Below are 17903 nucleotides of genomic sequence, written 5' to 3'. Positions count from 1 at the left end.
TGGGTTTATGGGTTAGGGCTCCCTGGAAAGTGTTATCGTGCAATTATCAAGGATGCAATAAAGATATTTCATTGAGTAATGAGAAATGAGACAGTTAATATAAGTGAGAAATGACTACATGTTAGTAGTTATTCTGTAATATTTCATAGTCAAATAATAAGAGAATAACAGTAGTTATTACACAGTGTATTGTTATCTTTAAAGTAGTGGCTTGAAGTAGGAAACATAAACCAAAAAGATTTCACAAAAAAGAAGCAAACAGATAACAAAATTTTCTTTTCAGTGAATTAAACTTGAAATATAAATTAAACCAATTAGTATAAACTAAAAGATTTTTTAAGCACTGTAATTTGTATTTTGGGGAAGCATTTGAAATTTCCCCCAAGTCTCTTCTCTCTGTTTCTGACTCTCTGCCTCACTCCCTCTCACCTGCTGGTGTCCTCTCTTTTTGTATGTGAATTTATCTTCTTCTGCTCAGATGACCAAAGAGTTATCTTTTATTCTTCAGGACCCAGGGATTTTATTAGAATGTGTTTTGATGCTGGTTATATTTCACAAGCATTCTATCAGAAAGTTCTGTTGACTTACTTTTTAGTATTTGCTCATGCTTTAATGTTTTTCCTATATGACTTGTAGTTACATATACTGGGTCTTCCTTATGTGTCTTCTAAATCCATCAACTTCTCTCAAATGTCGTTTTAACTTTTTTCCTTTTTAAAAGTTTCTTCCTTTTCACTTCTTAGTTCTCCTAAGATAGTCTTTGTTGTACTTATTTACTGTGTAATTTCTTAACTGTTCACTCTGAAGTAATTATAAGCATTAGTTTTCATCTGTCTGTGGCCCTTCTCTCGTCATCTGCAAAGATGTTACTCTGCTCTTCATTCTCTTGAACCTTTTAATATATTTTCAGGGAATTTAATTTTCTGTTAGAGTTTGTTTCTTTTCTATTACTCCTTTTTACATAAAATTAGTTTTACTGAAATTTTAGAATGGCGGGATTCAGAACAGACTTTATATCTTCAGATTTTCTTCTTTTTTTTAGTGCTTTTGGGCTATGTTGAAAAATGTAAAGCTCATTACTGCAGCCTTCTAATTCTATTATACCAGTTTTACCTGGATTTTCTCCCTTCCTTTTCCTTTTATTATTCTGAACAAATTTCCCTTGTTGTGGGACTTTATCCCGAGAGATATCATTGGATGTCTACATTTTGTGAGTCCATGGAACATGAAATGCTCCAGTCTAAAAAAAGCTTATTGTATGCCCTTTGCCCTCATCCCATATCCTTCTACATATTTGTGTGCCCTGAGCTTGGCCTAATATGTTGTCAATAGGTGTCACACAATAAATAACTGTAGAGTCAGTTAATGAATTCTTTAACACCATTAAATTTCAATTAATTAAAGAATTCTGATAAAATAATGGTAATGGGAACTAACAATAGTGATTTAAGATCAACTAGCTTATATACAGAAATATTTAAAATAAGTTGCTTCAAAAGAACTGATTATTTTTCTCATCATTGAACAACTTATCACCTATTTATCTAATTGACTTATATAAGTTCACTACTGTGACAGTAGGGTAAAATGGCTTTTATTTAGGAAGAAGATTGCCTATTGCCAAAGTTAAGCATCACTTTAGAAATTCTGGATGACTGCATTTATGGTTGTCTCAAACACCAATGGAATGTGTAAAACTTTGCTTTTATTTCTGTTACTTACCTAAATAATTTATAAATAATTGCTATTCTATTTATTCTATTTATAATAAACACAAAATTCTTATTCTGGGGGAAATAGATCTATCAACATATAACACTGATGGTTTCTGATGATTGAAGTGCTCATAATATGTGAAATATGCTTATGGGAAACATAATATTCTTTAACATTGTGAAATTTATAAGAAAAACTTTGATCTACAACTAATAATGTGCTAGTATTTATAGAAAAATGAATACCCTAAGGAAATTTTAGATAACTAATTATTATATGTCATTAACAAAAAAGCTCCATTTAGTTTCTTTCAGGTTGTAACCTGCATTTCCACCCTACTGGCACAAAAATGCAAGTTTATTGAGAGAATTCTGCTATATACTTCACGGAGAGCTGAGACAAATTAGTACTAAGTAGAACAGGATATCTATATTTATCTCAGTATAAAATGTATGCAGTAGTGGCAAAGTAATTGTTACAGCCCACTTAGTAAAAAGAACAAACTATTTCTTTGATATTACTTGCATTATTTCCAGGGCTATTTTTATTTATCAATGTTGAATGGCATTTTATAAAGAGAAATAACTTGGAGGAATGTGATTAAATTGTAATGGAGAGTCAAGTCTGTAAAGAATCCATTCTCAAGTGAACTCAAAAGTGGCAAATTAGCCAAAAGTCATGTATGTTTTGTCTTTGGAATGTACTGTGTGTGAGTGTGTGTGTGTGTGTGTGTGTGTGTGTGTGTGTGTTGGTGCACGCACATGCACACTCATGTAGTTATGCTAATATTAACCTGTCCAATTATGCTATTCAAGCTTTGATTCAAACTAGTTTGAAAATTTCTAAATTTGCTTTCACAACCCACAATATCTAAAATATAGTTGTCTATATAATATTTCCAAAAAACATTGAAAATAAGTGCTAACATTAATAAGGCATACTACTTTAAACCCAAAGAAAGCAATATTCTTTTATATCTCACTAGATTAGAGTAAAAATATTGTTCATATACACTACCTTCGTAAAATCTTGACTCATGCCTATGCTTTATATTTTATTTATCTGGGGAGTAAATTATTTAGTCTTTATATTGTATGCTCACAGATTCTTAAAAACAGGAAATATTCATTTTAAAGTACAATATTCATAGAGGTTTCAATAAATTCATATTTTAAGAGTCTAAACAATGGGTCATGGGAGACTACAATGAAATAGATGCTGTATTTTGTTGGCCTGCAAGTAGTTAGAAAACTAGGCTTGGGTAGAATATCATTCTATAATGAAGTAAGGGTCAGAAGTTCAAGTCCCATATGGGCCAGTGATCTTACCCTTTCTTTCCAGCTAGTGACTGCGTGTTGAGTATATTAAAGGAACATGAGTGCGTCAGAGTGGCTGGGTTGGGAAGGAACTGTGCCTCCACGTCTCCTCTCCTCTGTGGAGGGTTAGGTTGCTTCCTTGGGATGTTTAATTTGCAGGCTTTCATAGAAAAGAAAGTAGAAAGGGATCTAAAATTTAAAACTGTAAGAACTTTGAAATACAGGGAAACTGGGTAAAACTGGCAAATGTTCTGTTGAATGAGTCACGTCTTGTCAGGAATCCAGGAGCTGTCTGGCCTTCTTTCAAGTTCTAGGAGCTGGAAAGAGGTTGGTGCTGTACTGTCAGTTTTCCAGAGCATCCTTTTGGGGGTACTCAGGTACAGCTCTTAGCCTCCTCTATGTTTTCTCTATAAATTTTGGCTTCTGTTATATCTCAGCCAGAGTATCTAGGGGATTTCTTCCTGGGCCTCTCAGTCCTTGTGGGATCACAGGCATCTTGAGCAGAACAAGTGGTAGCAGAGTGGCTTCTCTGTGCCCTCCACTATGCCAGTGCCATGTTCTACCTGCCCTGGGAGGTGGCAGATGAGATTATGCAGTCCTAAAGAAGGGCAGTGTATGTTAGACTCCACAGAGGCACAGGATCTCCATCCAACATGAGAACAAGTGCCATTACAAAGACCACCCTTCCATCGTAACAAGTGGCTTCGATTTCCCTTCTTTTCCCTCTTTTTATTAAATAACAAAACCCAAAATCCCTCAGCTCACTGTTTCTCAATCTTCAATTAGAAATTAATGAAAACCAGACTATTAGAGAACATCATTTTTGGAATAAAGAAGTCTAAAACAACTTTATGGAGGAGTGTTTACTCATGATGAAAACACTTCCCCTTGTTATGCACAGAATGTCTTATTCTCTCTATGTATTAAAATGCATGTGTGTATTTAAAGCACTGCTCTAATTGTCAGTAATCTTCATGTTATTTTTCTTCATTTGCAGGTGGTTAGCCTGAGAGTTAGTGACAGTCGTGGTGCTGATTCTTGACACACTATTGTTTTTATTCTCTGCTTCATTACCAATAACATTCTTTTCATCCCTGTATATGTGTCAGCTACTGATGAAAGAATTGGCTAGAGAAATAGTTGGACACTATTCACTGCATAGAAAAAAATCACTAAGATGATGAAATAAAATTCAAAGAGCAAAAAGATTTAAAAGAAAAAAATCTAAAAGTTTATTGGCATGACAAACTATATTCTGGATTGCGGTTTATGAAGCATTTTTCAGATGTTTCAGATGACATGATGCCAGAAAGTACCTCAACTTCCATAGGCTGTGGACTGTCCTCAAAAGGATTTGTTCCCTTTCGAGTGAGACACAGCAGTGCTCACAGTAAGACCACGAGGCAGACCCATCAAGTTGGTTTTCTCATAAGAGCCTTATAGCAGTTGAGACTTCTGATAGGCCTGAGAACAGTAGCTCCAAGCGCATTATCCTAATGAGGTGCCTGGCAATGCGTACAGCTGTTACAGGCACAGGTCACTCTCCCCTTTCTTCTAGTCCAGAGAAATGGCTTGGCTTAGTATTGTGAGTCTGCAGCCCCAGAACCTTGGCCTTCAGATAAGTGGACTTATCTCTGACTTTCTGAAGAAGAGCAGTGCTTTTTGTCATCTACCCCACCTCTTTCCTCAGTTTCCCTGGGCTGCTTCTCCTCTACCCAGTCTCTTCACCTCTCTATCCCAGGCTGAGTTACACTATCCTCCTTTGAAGGTTTCTGAGTGATTCCGAGGCCAGTGAAACAGGAAGAGTGACGTTATTTGTTCTAAGTTTTGTGTAACGTGATGTAGTGAATTGTTTAATTTCACTGAATATTTAATAAATGGATTAGAACTTGGGTGGCACAAAATAGTTTTTAAAACTGATTTTCTAGATTGCAGTAGATGCCTTTAATACTTACAGCTATGTAACTTAGAGGAGAACAAGCTCACAACACTTAGGTAACCTTTGGGGATTAAGGTCCAGCCTGCTGTCTTATAGGTAAGAGCCACCTCTGAGATAAGCAGAGTTGGCAGCCAGGTCCTCCCGCTGCTTCCCTGCAGAGATCGTCAGAACACATCCACATCTTCTCACTGAAACGCTCAGTCCCTTTCAGGTCTGTATAATCCCCAGTATCAATTTTTAATTTTCTAAATCTCTTCTTTGTGCCTCCTGGAATTTCTGAACCACAATAAACAAACTGTTCCACGTAGTCAGCTTCCTAAAACCTTTCTCTCAGTGACTTAATGAAACTGTCCATCTGTCTTCCAGTCACCTTGGATGAGGCCTGCTTTTCATTTCATGTGCAGTGTACATACTTCAAAAGCTCAAGGTGGTGCTGGTCTCCCGGCTCCCCCATGATACTCCCTAATCTCTTAGGCCCCCTCATCTGTAGGACCCTCTGCTCCTCAGAACTCAAGACCATCTGGCTGCTCTTTTCATTCTCAAGTTGCCTCCGGTGGTCTGCACACAGCTCCTCACTCTGGAAGGACCAGCTTCTGGCTTAGCCTACAACTCTGCTCCCGTTCTTGTCTTCATTCTGAATTTCTGTATGAATGAATCATTCACCTATTTGCTCTTTTATGTTTTATCTCTGGTGAACTTTTTCTTATCTTTCTATCCTCAAGGTCCCTTTCCAGGCTTATCATCCTGAGAAATTATACCACTCTGAAGTCCCAATTCCAAATATGCTTCTTTCTAAACACCATTACATATTTTCCCAGATCCTCAACCAAAGTTTGACTTGGGCACTGCTCAATTCTTCAAGTTTGTCAAGACTTCTAATCAAATGATCTAATTTTTCTTCCTGGCCATTGGCGGGTCTGACACAGATTCCATTGTTCACCATCATAACTATTGCCTAGAAAACACACATCTCCAATATCTTCTGCACCTGACTATCTCTAGCAAAACCCCAGGCTTAGAAACATTTATGCCTTTCGGATACAGGCAACCTGTGTCTGAACATTGCTGAATGAAATGTCACAGTTAACTTTTCAGTTACTGACCACAAACTTCACTTGGGAATTTACAACCTCCTCATGATTTTATGTTTCTCTGGTGGTATGGCTTTTCTTCCTTCTTCCTAAACTGCTGACATCCTGTTTGCCTCCTTATATATAGATAACTTATTCACACTTTACTGAAGAGAGAGGAGTCATTTATTAAGCAAATATTTATCAAGCGACTCCTACATGTCAAGCACTCTTCACTCTGCACCAGACACTGCAGTAAGAACTTGCCTACCTTGACCGGTCCATAACATGTCACCTGTCCTATCCTCAACATGGCAATGACAAGCACAGCTGCCTCTACACTCGTCTATGTCAGCCCCTGTCATAGCAAAGAGAGAGCCTTCCTTCCCTGTTTCCTGTTATCTCATCCCTCTCCTGAATCACCAAGGGACCCATTATGCCAGATGTTCAAGAAAGCATGAAATAAGCTCTAGCTTCTTCAGCCTCCAAAGAACCTTCCTGCTCTTGTGGCATTTTCCCCTCTTTTTCAAAAATTCTGAGAGAAGCTGTCATTCCTTCCTCTCACTTGTAGTGCCATGAAAATCTGGCTGCTGCATTAAAGAACTCTTTTAAATTGCCCATGATAGTCACCATGGTCTTCATGTTACTGTAGGCAAAGGTTATTTTACAGACCTGCCTGCCAACTTCTCCATAGCATATAACACAAAAAGTCATTTTTCTTTCTGGAAACTTCCTTTCAACACCGCACACTTATAGATATTCTTCTACGTTGCTTGAGGTTACTCCTGGGTCTGTCTTCTTTGCTGGCTGTTACTCTGAACCACCAGAACCTCATACCACATTTGACTTGAGGCCACAGAGTAACTGTTATTCTGTTACTCAGCTTCCAAAGCTTGATGCTCCTGAGGCTTCGGTCAATGGTACTCCCTCCTTTCTTTGGGCTATTAGCATTGATTTAAAATGCTACTTGTTTGCTAGTGATGCCAAACTTATCTTTTCTTCTATGACCTCTGAACTTCATCTCCTTTGTGTTCCAACTCACAGATCTAAATCCTGGATTATCTTTTTTTTTTAAATCTTAAGGCATATCAAAGACATTCAGAAGTGGACCTCAGATTGAATCCTATGCTATTCTTTTTCCATTATTTTATTCATCTTTATAAAGCATAACTCTAGGTATCTTCCTTCCTCTAACCATTCAGTTACCAAGTCCTTTCATTCTACCTCTGTGTAGTAACTTTTTGTGTCTCATCTGTCAGCCTTCTTAATGCAGATCATCTCCATCAGGCAACAAGACTGACACTCTTAAAACACAATTTGAATGAGATCAGCCTACTGCTATAAAGCTCCAAGGATTTCCCATTGAATGTAGAATAAAATCCAAATTTTTGATCATGGCCTCCACAGTTCAGAAGGTGTTCATCATTCTCCCTCATGCTCAGAAACTTTATTTTGTGGCTTGAACCAAGAAAGCTCTTTCCTTGTAGGTGGCTTTGAGTTATAAGACCATGAATTATAAGTTGACATAGTATCTGTCTTATGTTCTCCTTACCCTGCCTGCCTTCTGGGTTGGTTCTGGAATGTGGAAATTGAACTTTGTCTCCTATCAATGAGATTAGTACCCAGGTATGGGGATGGATCTTGGCTTGTTTCCATTATGATGACAAACTTGCCCATTCTATCACTGCTTCTACCCTGCTCCAAGAAAAGCATCCTAGAGAACCAGTCAGCATCTCCTGAGATCCATGTTGAAAATTAGGGGGCTGAGCAAGAAAGCAACACACCCTCCTTCCTGGTAAGCACCTGCAGCGCAACTGGGGACCAGAGGTCAAGCATCTTTTAGGGGGATGACCATATGCAATATAGAAATATGGGGGGGGGTTTCCTATCTTCTTTTTGAAGGCAAATACTGTTTTCATAGTTTTGTTCTGATTAATTGTTTTGCTCTATTCAGTATTCTTTCTTGATAAATTTTGTTCTGTCTTTGGTGTGATTTTGCTATACCTGATTGAATGGACAACTATTGTGAAGATAACAAATTTTACTATGGTACCTATTACTGTTATCCCAGTGTGCTGCTTTGAAATTCTGTACCAATTTCACCGCATTGTCTCGATTGACTTTGATTTGTCTTGTTTTGTTATATTTTACTACTTTCAAAATTAAAAAGAAAAGAAAAAGACATTGCAACAAAATAGACTATAGTTTCTCCACTAAATCTTCGAAGTTTTTCTTGCCATAAAGTAATCTTTGATATGTAAGTGCAATCTGTTTCATTCTGTTCCAATTGTCCATTGTCTCATCTTGCAATGGTACAACTTTATAGTAAATCTTGGTATCTTAAAAAAATAAAAGTAAAGGGAAAGCATCCTGTCCTCTCCCTTGCACTGGTTGATAGAGAAGTGGTTAGCTGGAGATCTGGGGACTTTTATTCCTAGAGGGCAACTGGTGGCCCCAGATCCCTGTTATGCACCCATTTCTCTCTCTCTCTCTCTCTCTCTCTCTCTCTCTCTCTCTTTGTAATGGGATCAAACTCAGAACCTTGCACTTGCCAGGCAGGTGCTTATGTCATTGAGCTAAATCCTCAGCCCCTATTTTTGTCTCTTGCTCTTCCTTTCCTTTCCTGCTATGTTCCGTGTCTAGGAGAGGAGGTTGGGGACTCACCACAGGTGTCCCTGATAAATGGCCAATGACAAGGGTCACTAATACCTAAATTCATGCTTTCTAAATTTGCAACACTCTTCTCCCATTGCTCAGTAGCTGATGTCTTCTCAACCTATAGTTTCAGCATTTCTTTGTTCTTTATCTAATGTAGATTACATTGCAACTATTACTTATTTCTATCTTAACACTTAATGTGTCATGATTCCTTGTTTATCATTTTACTCAATACTACCCCAAACAAGTATTCAATGCAAATTTGCTGGAAGAATGAAGGTAATTTCTTTAAGATTCTGATGATTAAATTTAAGGCAGAGGAAGCTGGTATGAGCAGAAGTACTTCTGCAGTGCAGTTTTCCTCTGAAAACTCTCTTAAATACCATGGACATTTGCGTGCTTTTGGATTCACTGGTATGGCTTAGATTTAGAATGTTCCCCCAAATGTCATACACTCAGAGGTGGAACTTTTGGAGATGACTGGGTCATGAGAGCCCTATATTCATCAGATTTAGCCATTAATGAGTTTATAGATAAATGAGCTGATGCGGGTGAGACCTGGTTGAAAGATGCAGGACCCTAGGGCACGCTTTTGGAGGGGCTGTCTCCTTCGCTGGCTTTTCCCTTATCTCTCTGCTTCCTGGCTTCCATGTGAGCAGTTTTATGCCCTGTTACCATGCTGTTTCTGCATTGGAGTCAGGGAATGAGAATGAAATCCTCTGATACCATGAGCTACATTAAACTTCTTTAAATTATGGATATCAGGTATTTGTTCCAAAATGACAACAAAATGACTAATACACTGATCTACAACTTTGGAGTGATTTTACTTATCTAAAATATATTATATTCTTGACAAATAGTTTGGTTGTCCAGTAAAAATGCTTTATAAATGTGAACTATAGACAAATACAGAGGAAGGGCCAAGAAACTAGAACCAATGTATCATTTTAAATTCCAAGGAATTTCAATGTATTTTAGAAGGTAATGATTTATAGTAATTAATGATTTATTTTTTATCCAAATATCAAAAGCCAAACAAGTACTAAGAATCAATAAAAACAGAAAACAAATTTCATACTGTATAAAGAAATTAGTTAGCTGGTATACATCTATGTCATTCAGCAATGGATTCAGTAATTAACCAGTATTATATTGATCTTATCAATTCAAGTGACTGTTAACATTTAAGATCTATTTTGTTGTTTCTTCTTAGCCATACTGATGGAGTGTAAAAGGTACTTAAAATTAGAAGCATTTTATTATTTGTATCTCACTTTAGAATTCTGTTTATTTACAACTGTAAAGGATGGCTGAGTATCACTGTTCCTTTTATATGAAAGGAAAAGGCAAGCTATTGAGACAACAAGATTTGTTCAAGGGTGCTCTAACATACAATAATATAAAAAAGTTACTTTATCAAGTAATACATGTTTGTCTGCAGTGCCCAGAGACAGTCTGAGAACGTCACCAGTTCCTCGGCAGCTGTGCACTCCCACTGGCTGGAGGGCTGGAGGCTGAAACTTTCCACTTCCACTCCAGAGTCTCATCACTATTCACCCAAGGTCACTGGGTCTTGTCTTAAATCGTCCAGATATAAATATCCTGACTGAGGTGTCCTGTTTATGTCAGTTACCAAAGAAGTGCCTGACATTTGTATCATTTCTCTGGGAGGACCCCAGCTCTCCCCTGTGACTTTGTGCAACTTTTTCACCCACCACATCCTTCACTGCACCGCCCTCTGGCAGCCTTGCCTTCTCATTTCCCTAACAGCCTCCCTAACTGGAGCGGGATGGAACCCGAGGGCAACACTCTCCTGCGGCTCCTTCAGATACCTCTCAACCCACAAGTGAAATGTGACCGAACACTTTAGGCTAATTGATCTCACTACAAATCACTTCATTTCCCAAGATCATTCAATCCCCACCCTTCTAGAGAACAATTGCATCATCTTTTTCCTTGTGTAAATTTCTGTCCCCATCTTCACTGGTCATCTAACTTCCCATTTTGTTGAGGAAGAGAGCTTCATCCACCATCCATTCCTGCACACGTGTACTTCTGTGTCAACACGTGCTGCCCTTCCTGCTGCCACCTGCAAGCTGCCGCCTTTCTTCCGAGACCAGGCTCATGTCTAAGGATATCACCGCTGACTTCTTCCCTCTCTTTTCGGCATCATCAGCCTGCCAGGTTTTCTATCACATGATCCCAGTCAGTGTGTAAACATGTTGCAGTTTTTCTCATTTAAGAGCATATTTTTGAATCCACATTTCCAACTCTAGACAATTCAACTTTTTTAGCAGCTAAATTCTAAAAACAATTAAGAATTGTGTACTTTTGCTGTCCCCACCCCTTTTGTCTCTTCTCACAGGAACCTGCTCCAGGCAGGCTATCACCCTCCAAGTCTATCAATGACAGACCCGACACCAGCCGGTGGTCAAGGCCACCAATGAGCTCTGTGATGTAAATTCCAGTGCTCACAGGCCATTCTATTGCCACATGAGGAAAGATGGGGATTAGGTGCTCAGTTCTCCTCCTAGAAATGGTTAAGTTCATCGGCTTCTTGTTCTCAGCAGCTTCCTTGATTTCCTTCTACCATTTTTAACTTCTGCCTAAACAGTCTGGTTTTCTCTTTCTCCTCCTCCCTCAGTTTTGCAACTCTTCATCTTGCTTTGCTTCCTCACCAGCCTCCCCGAGTCGTACTGCCCTCTGTACTATTTGAGCAAGCCAGGCACATGATCTCTTCAGAGCCTCTATGTTTGTGTGTTTTTTCTCTGAACATCTCCTTTCCCAGATGTCACTATGGCATTTTCCTTGACACTTCTCAATCTTTACTCTTTGTCTTGATTACGTTTCTCTGGTTGCTGGGACAAAATACCCAACACCCAACACGAAGGAAGGACAGGTTTATTTGGCTCACTGTGGAGGTTTCAGTCCAGAATCAGCTGGCTTCAAGGCAGGGTGGCATGGCACTGGGGCAACACTTCAAGGCAGCAGCCAGAACAAAAGCGAACAAACTCTTCTCCTCCATTATACTGTACACAGGCCATCTCCCCTTACCCCTCCCCAGGGCCTGTGTAACAGTCACAAAATCTCTGTGCTCTCTTTTTGCACAGGATGAGGATATTTACAAACTAAGGATCATGGCTCCCTGCTGAGACTCTCAGTTAAACTTGTAAACTTCTCAGGTTGACACAATGAATCAACCATAATACTCTTGTAGCACCTGCTTGGTGATGCTTTCCCTGATCATCTTATGTAGCATTTTACCTTTTCCTCTGGCATTTACTGTCCTTCCTTTTGGTTGTCAGTGGTCCTTTTTCATGTCAGTGATAAGTATCTAACATAATGCTGAATATATTTATGTCTATATAACAAAACATAGTTTTCCCCTACTAGAATAAAAGCCTGATGGTGATTTCTGTTCCATTTCCTATTCTTATAACAATTAGACAACATATAGTAGGTACTAAGTAATATCTGTAGAATGAAAAGAAAATAAATGTGGTTTTCTAGAAAATAGAGATTAATTTTGCTATGATGTATTCTACTGCCCTATCTAATTTGAGTGACATTAATATTGATTATTATTTGATCAAATTTTTAGGAGAATGTAAAGTGGTCTCTCTTTTATGTAATTCTATTGAGAAAGTAATATTTGGCTTCTTCTCCTACTAATTACTAAGTGACTCTAAAATTAATATGGAAACAATTTACAAATATTGGTACACATTATAAGAGAAGAGCCATTATCTGAATGGAAATGTCAAGAGTATGATCAATAACTTTTGCTTTAATAAGTCTGTCAGGTTTCTATTGAAAAATTGGCATTAGAGGCAGGTGTTTTAACAAGTAGATATGTTTAAAGATTGATTTATCAACTTTTATCTGTAGTGCAGGAAAATTAACTTTGTATTTGAATAAACATTTATGGCTGCTTTTTTGAAAGCTCAAAATGAGGAAAGACATACTATAATTTATTTATTCAAAGATGAAGAAATTATTCTAGTTTTTTTGATCTTTTCTAATCAACTCTTTCTGGTTTTAATTCACATTGGAAATGAACAGTTATACCTTGCCATTCACACACACCAAAGAAAAACATACAAACTGAAAACACAGACAAACAGCCATAAATACCACTGGTAAGTTATATGGTCAGAGTTGGTAAAGATCATCTTTGGGAGTAAAAGTGAGTAATGGGAGTATAATGTAGGCCAGCCAACATGTTGTCAACTATTTAATGTACATATTTTAAGTATAATTTGACTATCTTATACCTTAATTTAACATATTAATATAGTATTCACAATTCCATGTAAGGGTTAAGAGTTGTTCCATGGTACCCATGTGGAAGGCTGATTTCAGGACTCCCAGTGGATAATGCAATCTGAGCAGACTCAAATTCCTTATATCAACTGCTGTAGTATTGCATATAATCAACACACATCCTCTATGTGATTTAAATAATCTCTGAATTACTAATAATACCTAATACTATATAAATGCTAAGTATATATTTGCTTAACAAAGTTAAAAATTTTACATTTTTGTTGTTGTGTTCTTGTCCCCTCCCCACAAATGTCTTCAATCTGTTGTTGGTTGAATCCACAGATGTGGAACCCGTGGATATGAAATACTAATTGTATTTTAAGTATCAGAGTATATGCATGCATACATGCACGCATATAATTAGCACCCTGAATGATTTACTTTGCATATCTATTTAAAATGTGACATTTCTACTGAGACAGAATATAGCACTTTAATAATCTGTACTCTAAAGGGGTCATCCTATGCATGTCATCGGTACACATCGTATAGAAGGTGGCTGCTGTGAAATACAGGTAGCACATATAAAGTACAAAAATCAGGTGAAAAGAGCGCACACCTCTACCCACAGGCATCACATCAGGAATGTCTGTGAGTATCGATCCCTCAGGCATAATTCATCTCTGCATTTGTTTGTTTGTTCATCTGCCACTATGCAGTGCCTGCTTACTGCTTGAGTCTTGAGATGAAACGCTCTGGCAGAAAGCAGATGTACCAATTAATAACCTGTCAGGTCTGATGGATAGAAGAGGAAAAGTGTCTTCACACATGTCTTCAGCATGACTTTCTTCCCCATTTCAGGGCTCTATGGGTCAGGAGACACATTCAGCTTCCCTGGGGGGAGCCCAAACTGTCTCATTAGCATCTATCTTTGATGACACAGTGCTGCAGTCTTTGAGAGGCTGACTCACCTGCTCTTCTCCAAGGATCCTGAAGTGATGAAGCTCTTTAATCAAGGAGTTGGGACAGCCAGCTGTTGGAAAGAAAAATTAATCACTAAAATGTCATTCTCATTTTGCACAAGATGCATTCTTACATAGAGTTATAACTATCATTGAGCAATGCTGATGTTTAGGGGGATGCAAATGTGTGCCTGAGAACGTGTCTAGCCAATCTCAGAGAAGCCTGACCTTCACCAGAGCAGTCTCCACTACTTTGTTCCACCTGCAGCTCTTTGGGAAAGGGCTGCATGTGATTCCGGCCAACCCCTTTCGCTCCTTGTCATGACCTTTGTGGGGTCATAGGATATCTATCACACATTTCTGGTTCTTTGTCACCTGTCCCTAATACAGAGCCAGAGTTTGGAGTTAGAGGGAGAGCTGATGACTGTGGGTTCTCATTGACTGATGCTATCCTGTTACTCAGCCCCCAGGGGTGTGGGAGGCTTATCATGATTTCAGAATGGAGAACAGAGCAGGTGGATGTCCTGTCTATACAAGATTCACTGAGGTTTAACTTGCCTGGCTCTTCTAGAAGACTTTGTGCAAAAAGACCCATAGGATCTTGCACTTAAACTTGGGAAGGTTGCTGAGGATTTAGCCTGCTTTGCAAGGGTGTGGTTGTGAGTTTGATCCTTTGTACAAAAACAAACAAACAAACAAACAAAAACCTTAGGAAGGTCTTTTCTGGAAGGACTCTGGGATAGGGTACAATAGTCTTTCTGCCCATCACCTTCATCTGTTCAGGCTTTCACATTTTATTTTTTCAGTTATAAATGAAATAAGTAAATACATGTAAGAATAAACAAATAAATACTACCTATGGTTGTCTCTATATGCCTAAATTTATATGTTTATACATGGGTAAATGATTAGTATCAGTTAAAATGTGTTCTATTCCTGTCTTTTCAATAGGATAACTCCATAGTATTGGGTTATAGTCATTTACAACATTAACTGGAAATAAAACTGATATAAAACCTGTTTCTTTGATATAAGACCTATGGATCTCAGCTAAAGTTTCTCTTAAGAAAATTGGATCACATGTGGGACATACCAAAGATATAACTGAGCCATTTCTTATTTTACTCAATTTTGTGATGCAAAAATAGTTGCAAATAATGAGGGTGTTTGAGCAAGGCAGGGTGAGGATTGATGAAACTTGTCTTTACATGGATGAAGAGGCTCTTTACAAAAGTAGTTTGACTTACGCATTGTTTTAGGAGGCTGGATTTAAACCAACAGAAAAACAGGAAAACTGACTTATAAAGTCAGAGGTGGGAGATTTATAAACACAGGCTATGTGAATTTTCCTGCAAGATATTTTGAAGAAGAATTTGAGTGTGGTGGCTGATATTATGGGTCAACTTGAATAACCCAGTAATATCCAGATGGCTGGTGAAAACATTATTTCTGAGTATAATAGACACTGTGAAAGTGAAAAAAGGGAAGTGCAACTGCAACCCTGAGTCAAAATAGATATGTTCTGATTAAGACAGTGTCACTTCAGGGTGGCGAGTCTCATGATCACTTGGACAATTGGTAAAAATGTGTCCTGGATCCATCATTTGATTGGCTGCAGTGCAACAGAAACCTGCTATGCAGATTCAGCTTATGATCATTTATAATTGCTTTAGATCTTTTTGGAAATAATCAGCCACAGTTCAGTTTCTTGAAATGAATGGGGAAGAAACAGAGGTGGATCACACGTGAGGGTGCACTGGCAGCAAGGGACAGTACACAGTCAGTACTGAGAGTATAAAGGGAAGAGCCACAAGGAAAAGCCGTGGGAAATCAGATCACAGCCCAGGGGGCAGACTTGGGCCACAAACGTCTCCACCAGTCCATCAAAGCTCTGTTTAGGGTCAATAAAATGACAGCACCTGCCAAAATAAATCCATAGTTTATGTTGCTTTTGTATTTTTATTTATATTTAATTTATAAGTTCTTATTTGGGCATTTTACTCATTTAAGAATAAAATATCTATATTTCAGTTTATTAGATATATTTTAAAATATTACTTTAAAATAATTTTCTTTAAGAGGTTTAAAGGACTTTTTCCTATAAATTGTCTTTTATTGAACTAGAGAAAATAGACTTTGACTTATTTTTACTTTAGGTAAAATAAAAAGCTGAACTTGAAATCAGCCTCTTTTCAGAATTTATATTCTGGTATTCTCCTAAATTGTGAATAATAGGATTGATGTCAGTGATGGCTCCAGCATAAACATCTTTAACAGAAGACAACATAATTACTGAAACACCTGGTAGGCATGATAAAGTATAATAAACAAAGACGGATGTAGCATATGGTAAGAAACGTTGAGAAGCAAGGTCAAGATATGGAAGAAGACCATCCAGGAGCCCCGCAAGCTGTGCACATCACAGCAGCATCAATGTGAGAAACAGCAGAGGCTAACTGAGTATAAAAATGAGGTTTTAAAAATAACAAATTTAATGTTGGAGGTAGTGGAGTATGTCCATAGTATGCCAGATATCAGGAGGCTGAGGCAAGAATATCGAAAGTTTAAAAACAGCCTGGGGAATTTAATGAGGTCCTGTCTCAATGTAAAATTGTAAAGGGGGTTGTAGCTCAGTAGTAAAGTACTTGCCTAGCACATAAAAGGCCTGCACTTCAATCCTACTAATGAAAACAAAACAAAACAAAACAAAACACAATCAAGCAAACAAAAAACAACAAAGCTAGAAATTCAACACAGTTCATAGAATGTTTGTGGAGAAAAAAAAGAAAGCTGTTAGAATCTATGTGCAGTCACCTGTGTCAAACTCTAACAAAAATAATAACAAAGCTGAGAGGTTATGAAAGAGAGGATATGTATGCTTTACAACTAGAAATATTCACAACCAATGTTGCTAGAACTACAGCCTTGCACAGCGGCCACTGCAAACTGAGGTTAAGAACACTTCCACAAGGACGTTTTCTTTTGCAAGACTATGTCTTTCACCTGGGACTGGTGCCACTCTTGTTACTGATTGCTATGGTTTAGATCTAGAATGTTCCAAAGAGACCTCATGTGTTTAGATGTGGAACTTTTGGAAAGTGATTGGGTGGTAGGGAATGCCATGCATATCAGTGGATTAGTCCTTCCAGAAGTTAAGCAGCTGAATGTGCTGCTAGGAGGTGGGGTATTGTTGGGGGAGGGGGGTGCTGAGCATGTGATTTACAAGGATATACTCTTCTTCTTTTTAAGTAGACACAATATTATTTGTTTTATATGATTGCAGTCAGGATTGATTTTACACACAACATAGGAAGATGTTACAAAACAATATATGAGAAAAAACCATTAAATTCTACAATTATTGTATTCAGTTGCCAAACAGACAGCATTGTAAGGTTGTCCTAGAAGAAAGAAGGAAATCATGCTTGTATTCAATTACTTAGAATGCTATGATATTTTAGCAACTGATAACGTCCATCTGTGTTTCGCTTTATATAATTTTTTTTTTGCCTATTTCTCTCCTCGCCCTTCAACCCTCTCTCCTCGCCTTATTTACAAAAACTTTGTTTCCATTTTTTCTTCTCTCTTATTTCTTTTCTCCCCCCCCTCCCCAGTTCCCGTTTCCATTTGAACATTTTCTTCCTGTTTCACAAGATCTATTACCCATTTTGTTTCTTATTTACACTTTTGATTTCTTATACCAGAGAAACAAAGCAACATTTATACGTGTGTATCTGATTTATTTCACTTAAGAATATGGTCTCAAGGTGCATTTTTTACCTAGAAATGTCTCAAGTTTATCCTTATTTATGGCTGAATAGTACTTCATTGTATTAAAAATTTTTCCAAATTTTCTTTATCCATTCATCAGTTGGTGGGCATTTGGGCTGTTTCCAAGACTTAGTTATTACAAACTGTGCTGCTAAAACATGGGTATGAATATGTTAATGTGATATCTTTTTATTTCTTTCGG

General features: G+C 37.8%; 1 protein-coding gene across 4 annotated transcripts in view; it reads right to left on the bottom strand.

Moving 5' to 3' along the window:
- Positions 1–17903, bottom strand: part of Prkn (parkin RBR E3 ubiquitin protein ligase) — a 1262552-nt gene that overhangs the window by 182179 nt on the left and 1062470 nt on the right. For all 4 annotated transcript variants that reach the window (XM_063233336.1, XM_063233335.1, XM_063233337.1 and 1 more), the window contains one exon: positions 13940–14001. In XM_063233336.1, the coding sequence (XP_063089406.1) occupies positions 13940–14001 (62 nt within the window). The remainder of the gene's footprint in view (positions 1–13939; positions 14002–17903) is intronic.

Source organism: Cavia porcellus, unplaced genomic scaffold (genome assembly GCF_034190915.1).
Source record: "Cavia porcellus strain 051 isolate PalLab524CR breed Dunkin Hartley unplaced genomic scaffold, mCavPor4.1 scaffold_22, whole genome shotgun sequence".
Lineage (NCBI taxonomy): Eukaryota > Metazoa > Chordata > Mammalia > Rodentia > Caviidae > Cavia > Cavia porcellus.
Note: the sequence above shows the minus strand (reverse complement) of the source record. Positions and strands in the feature narration are given on the sequence as shown.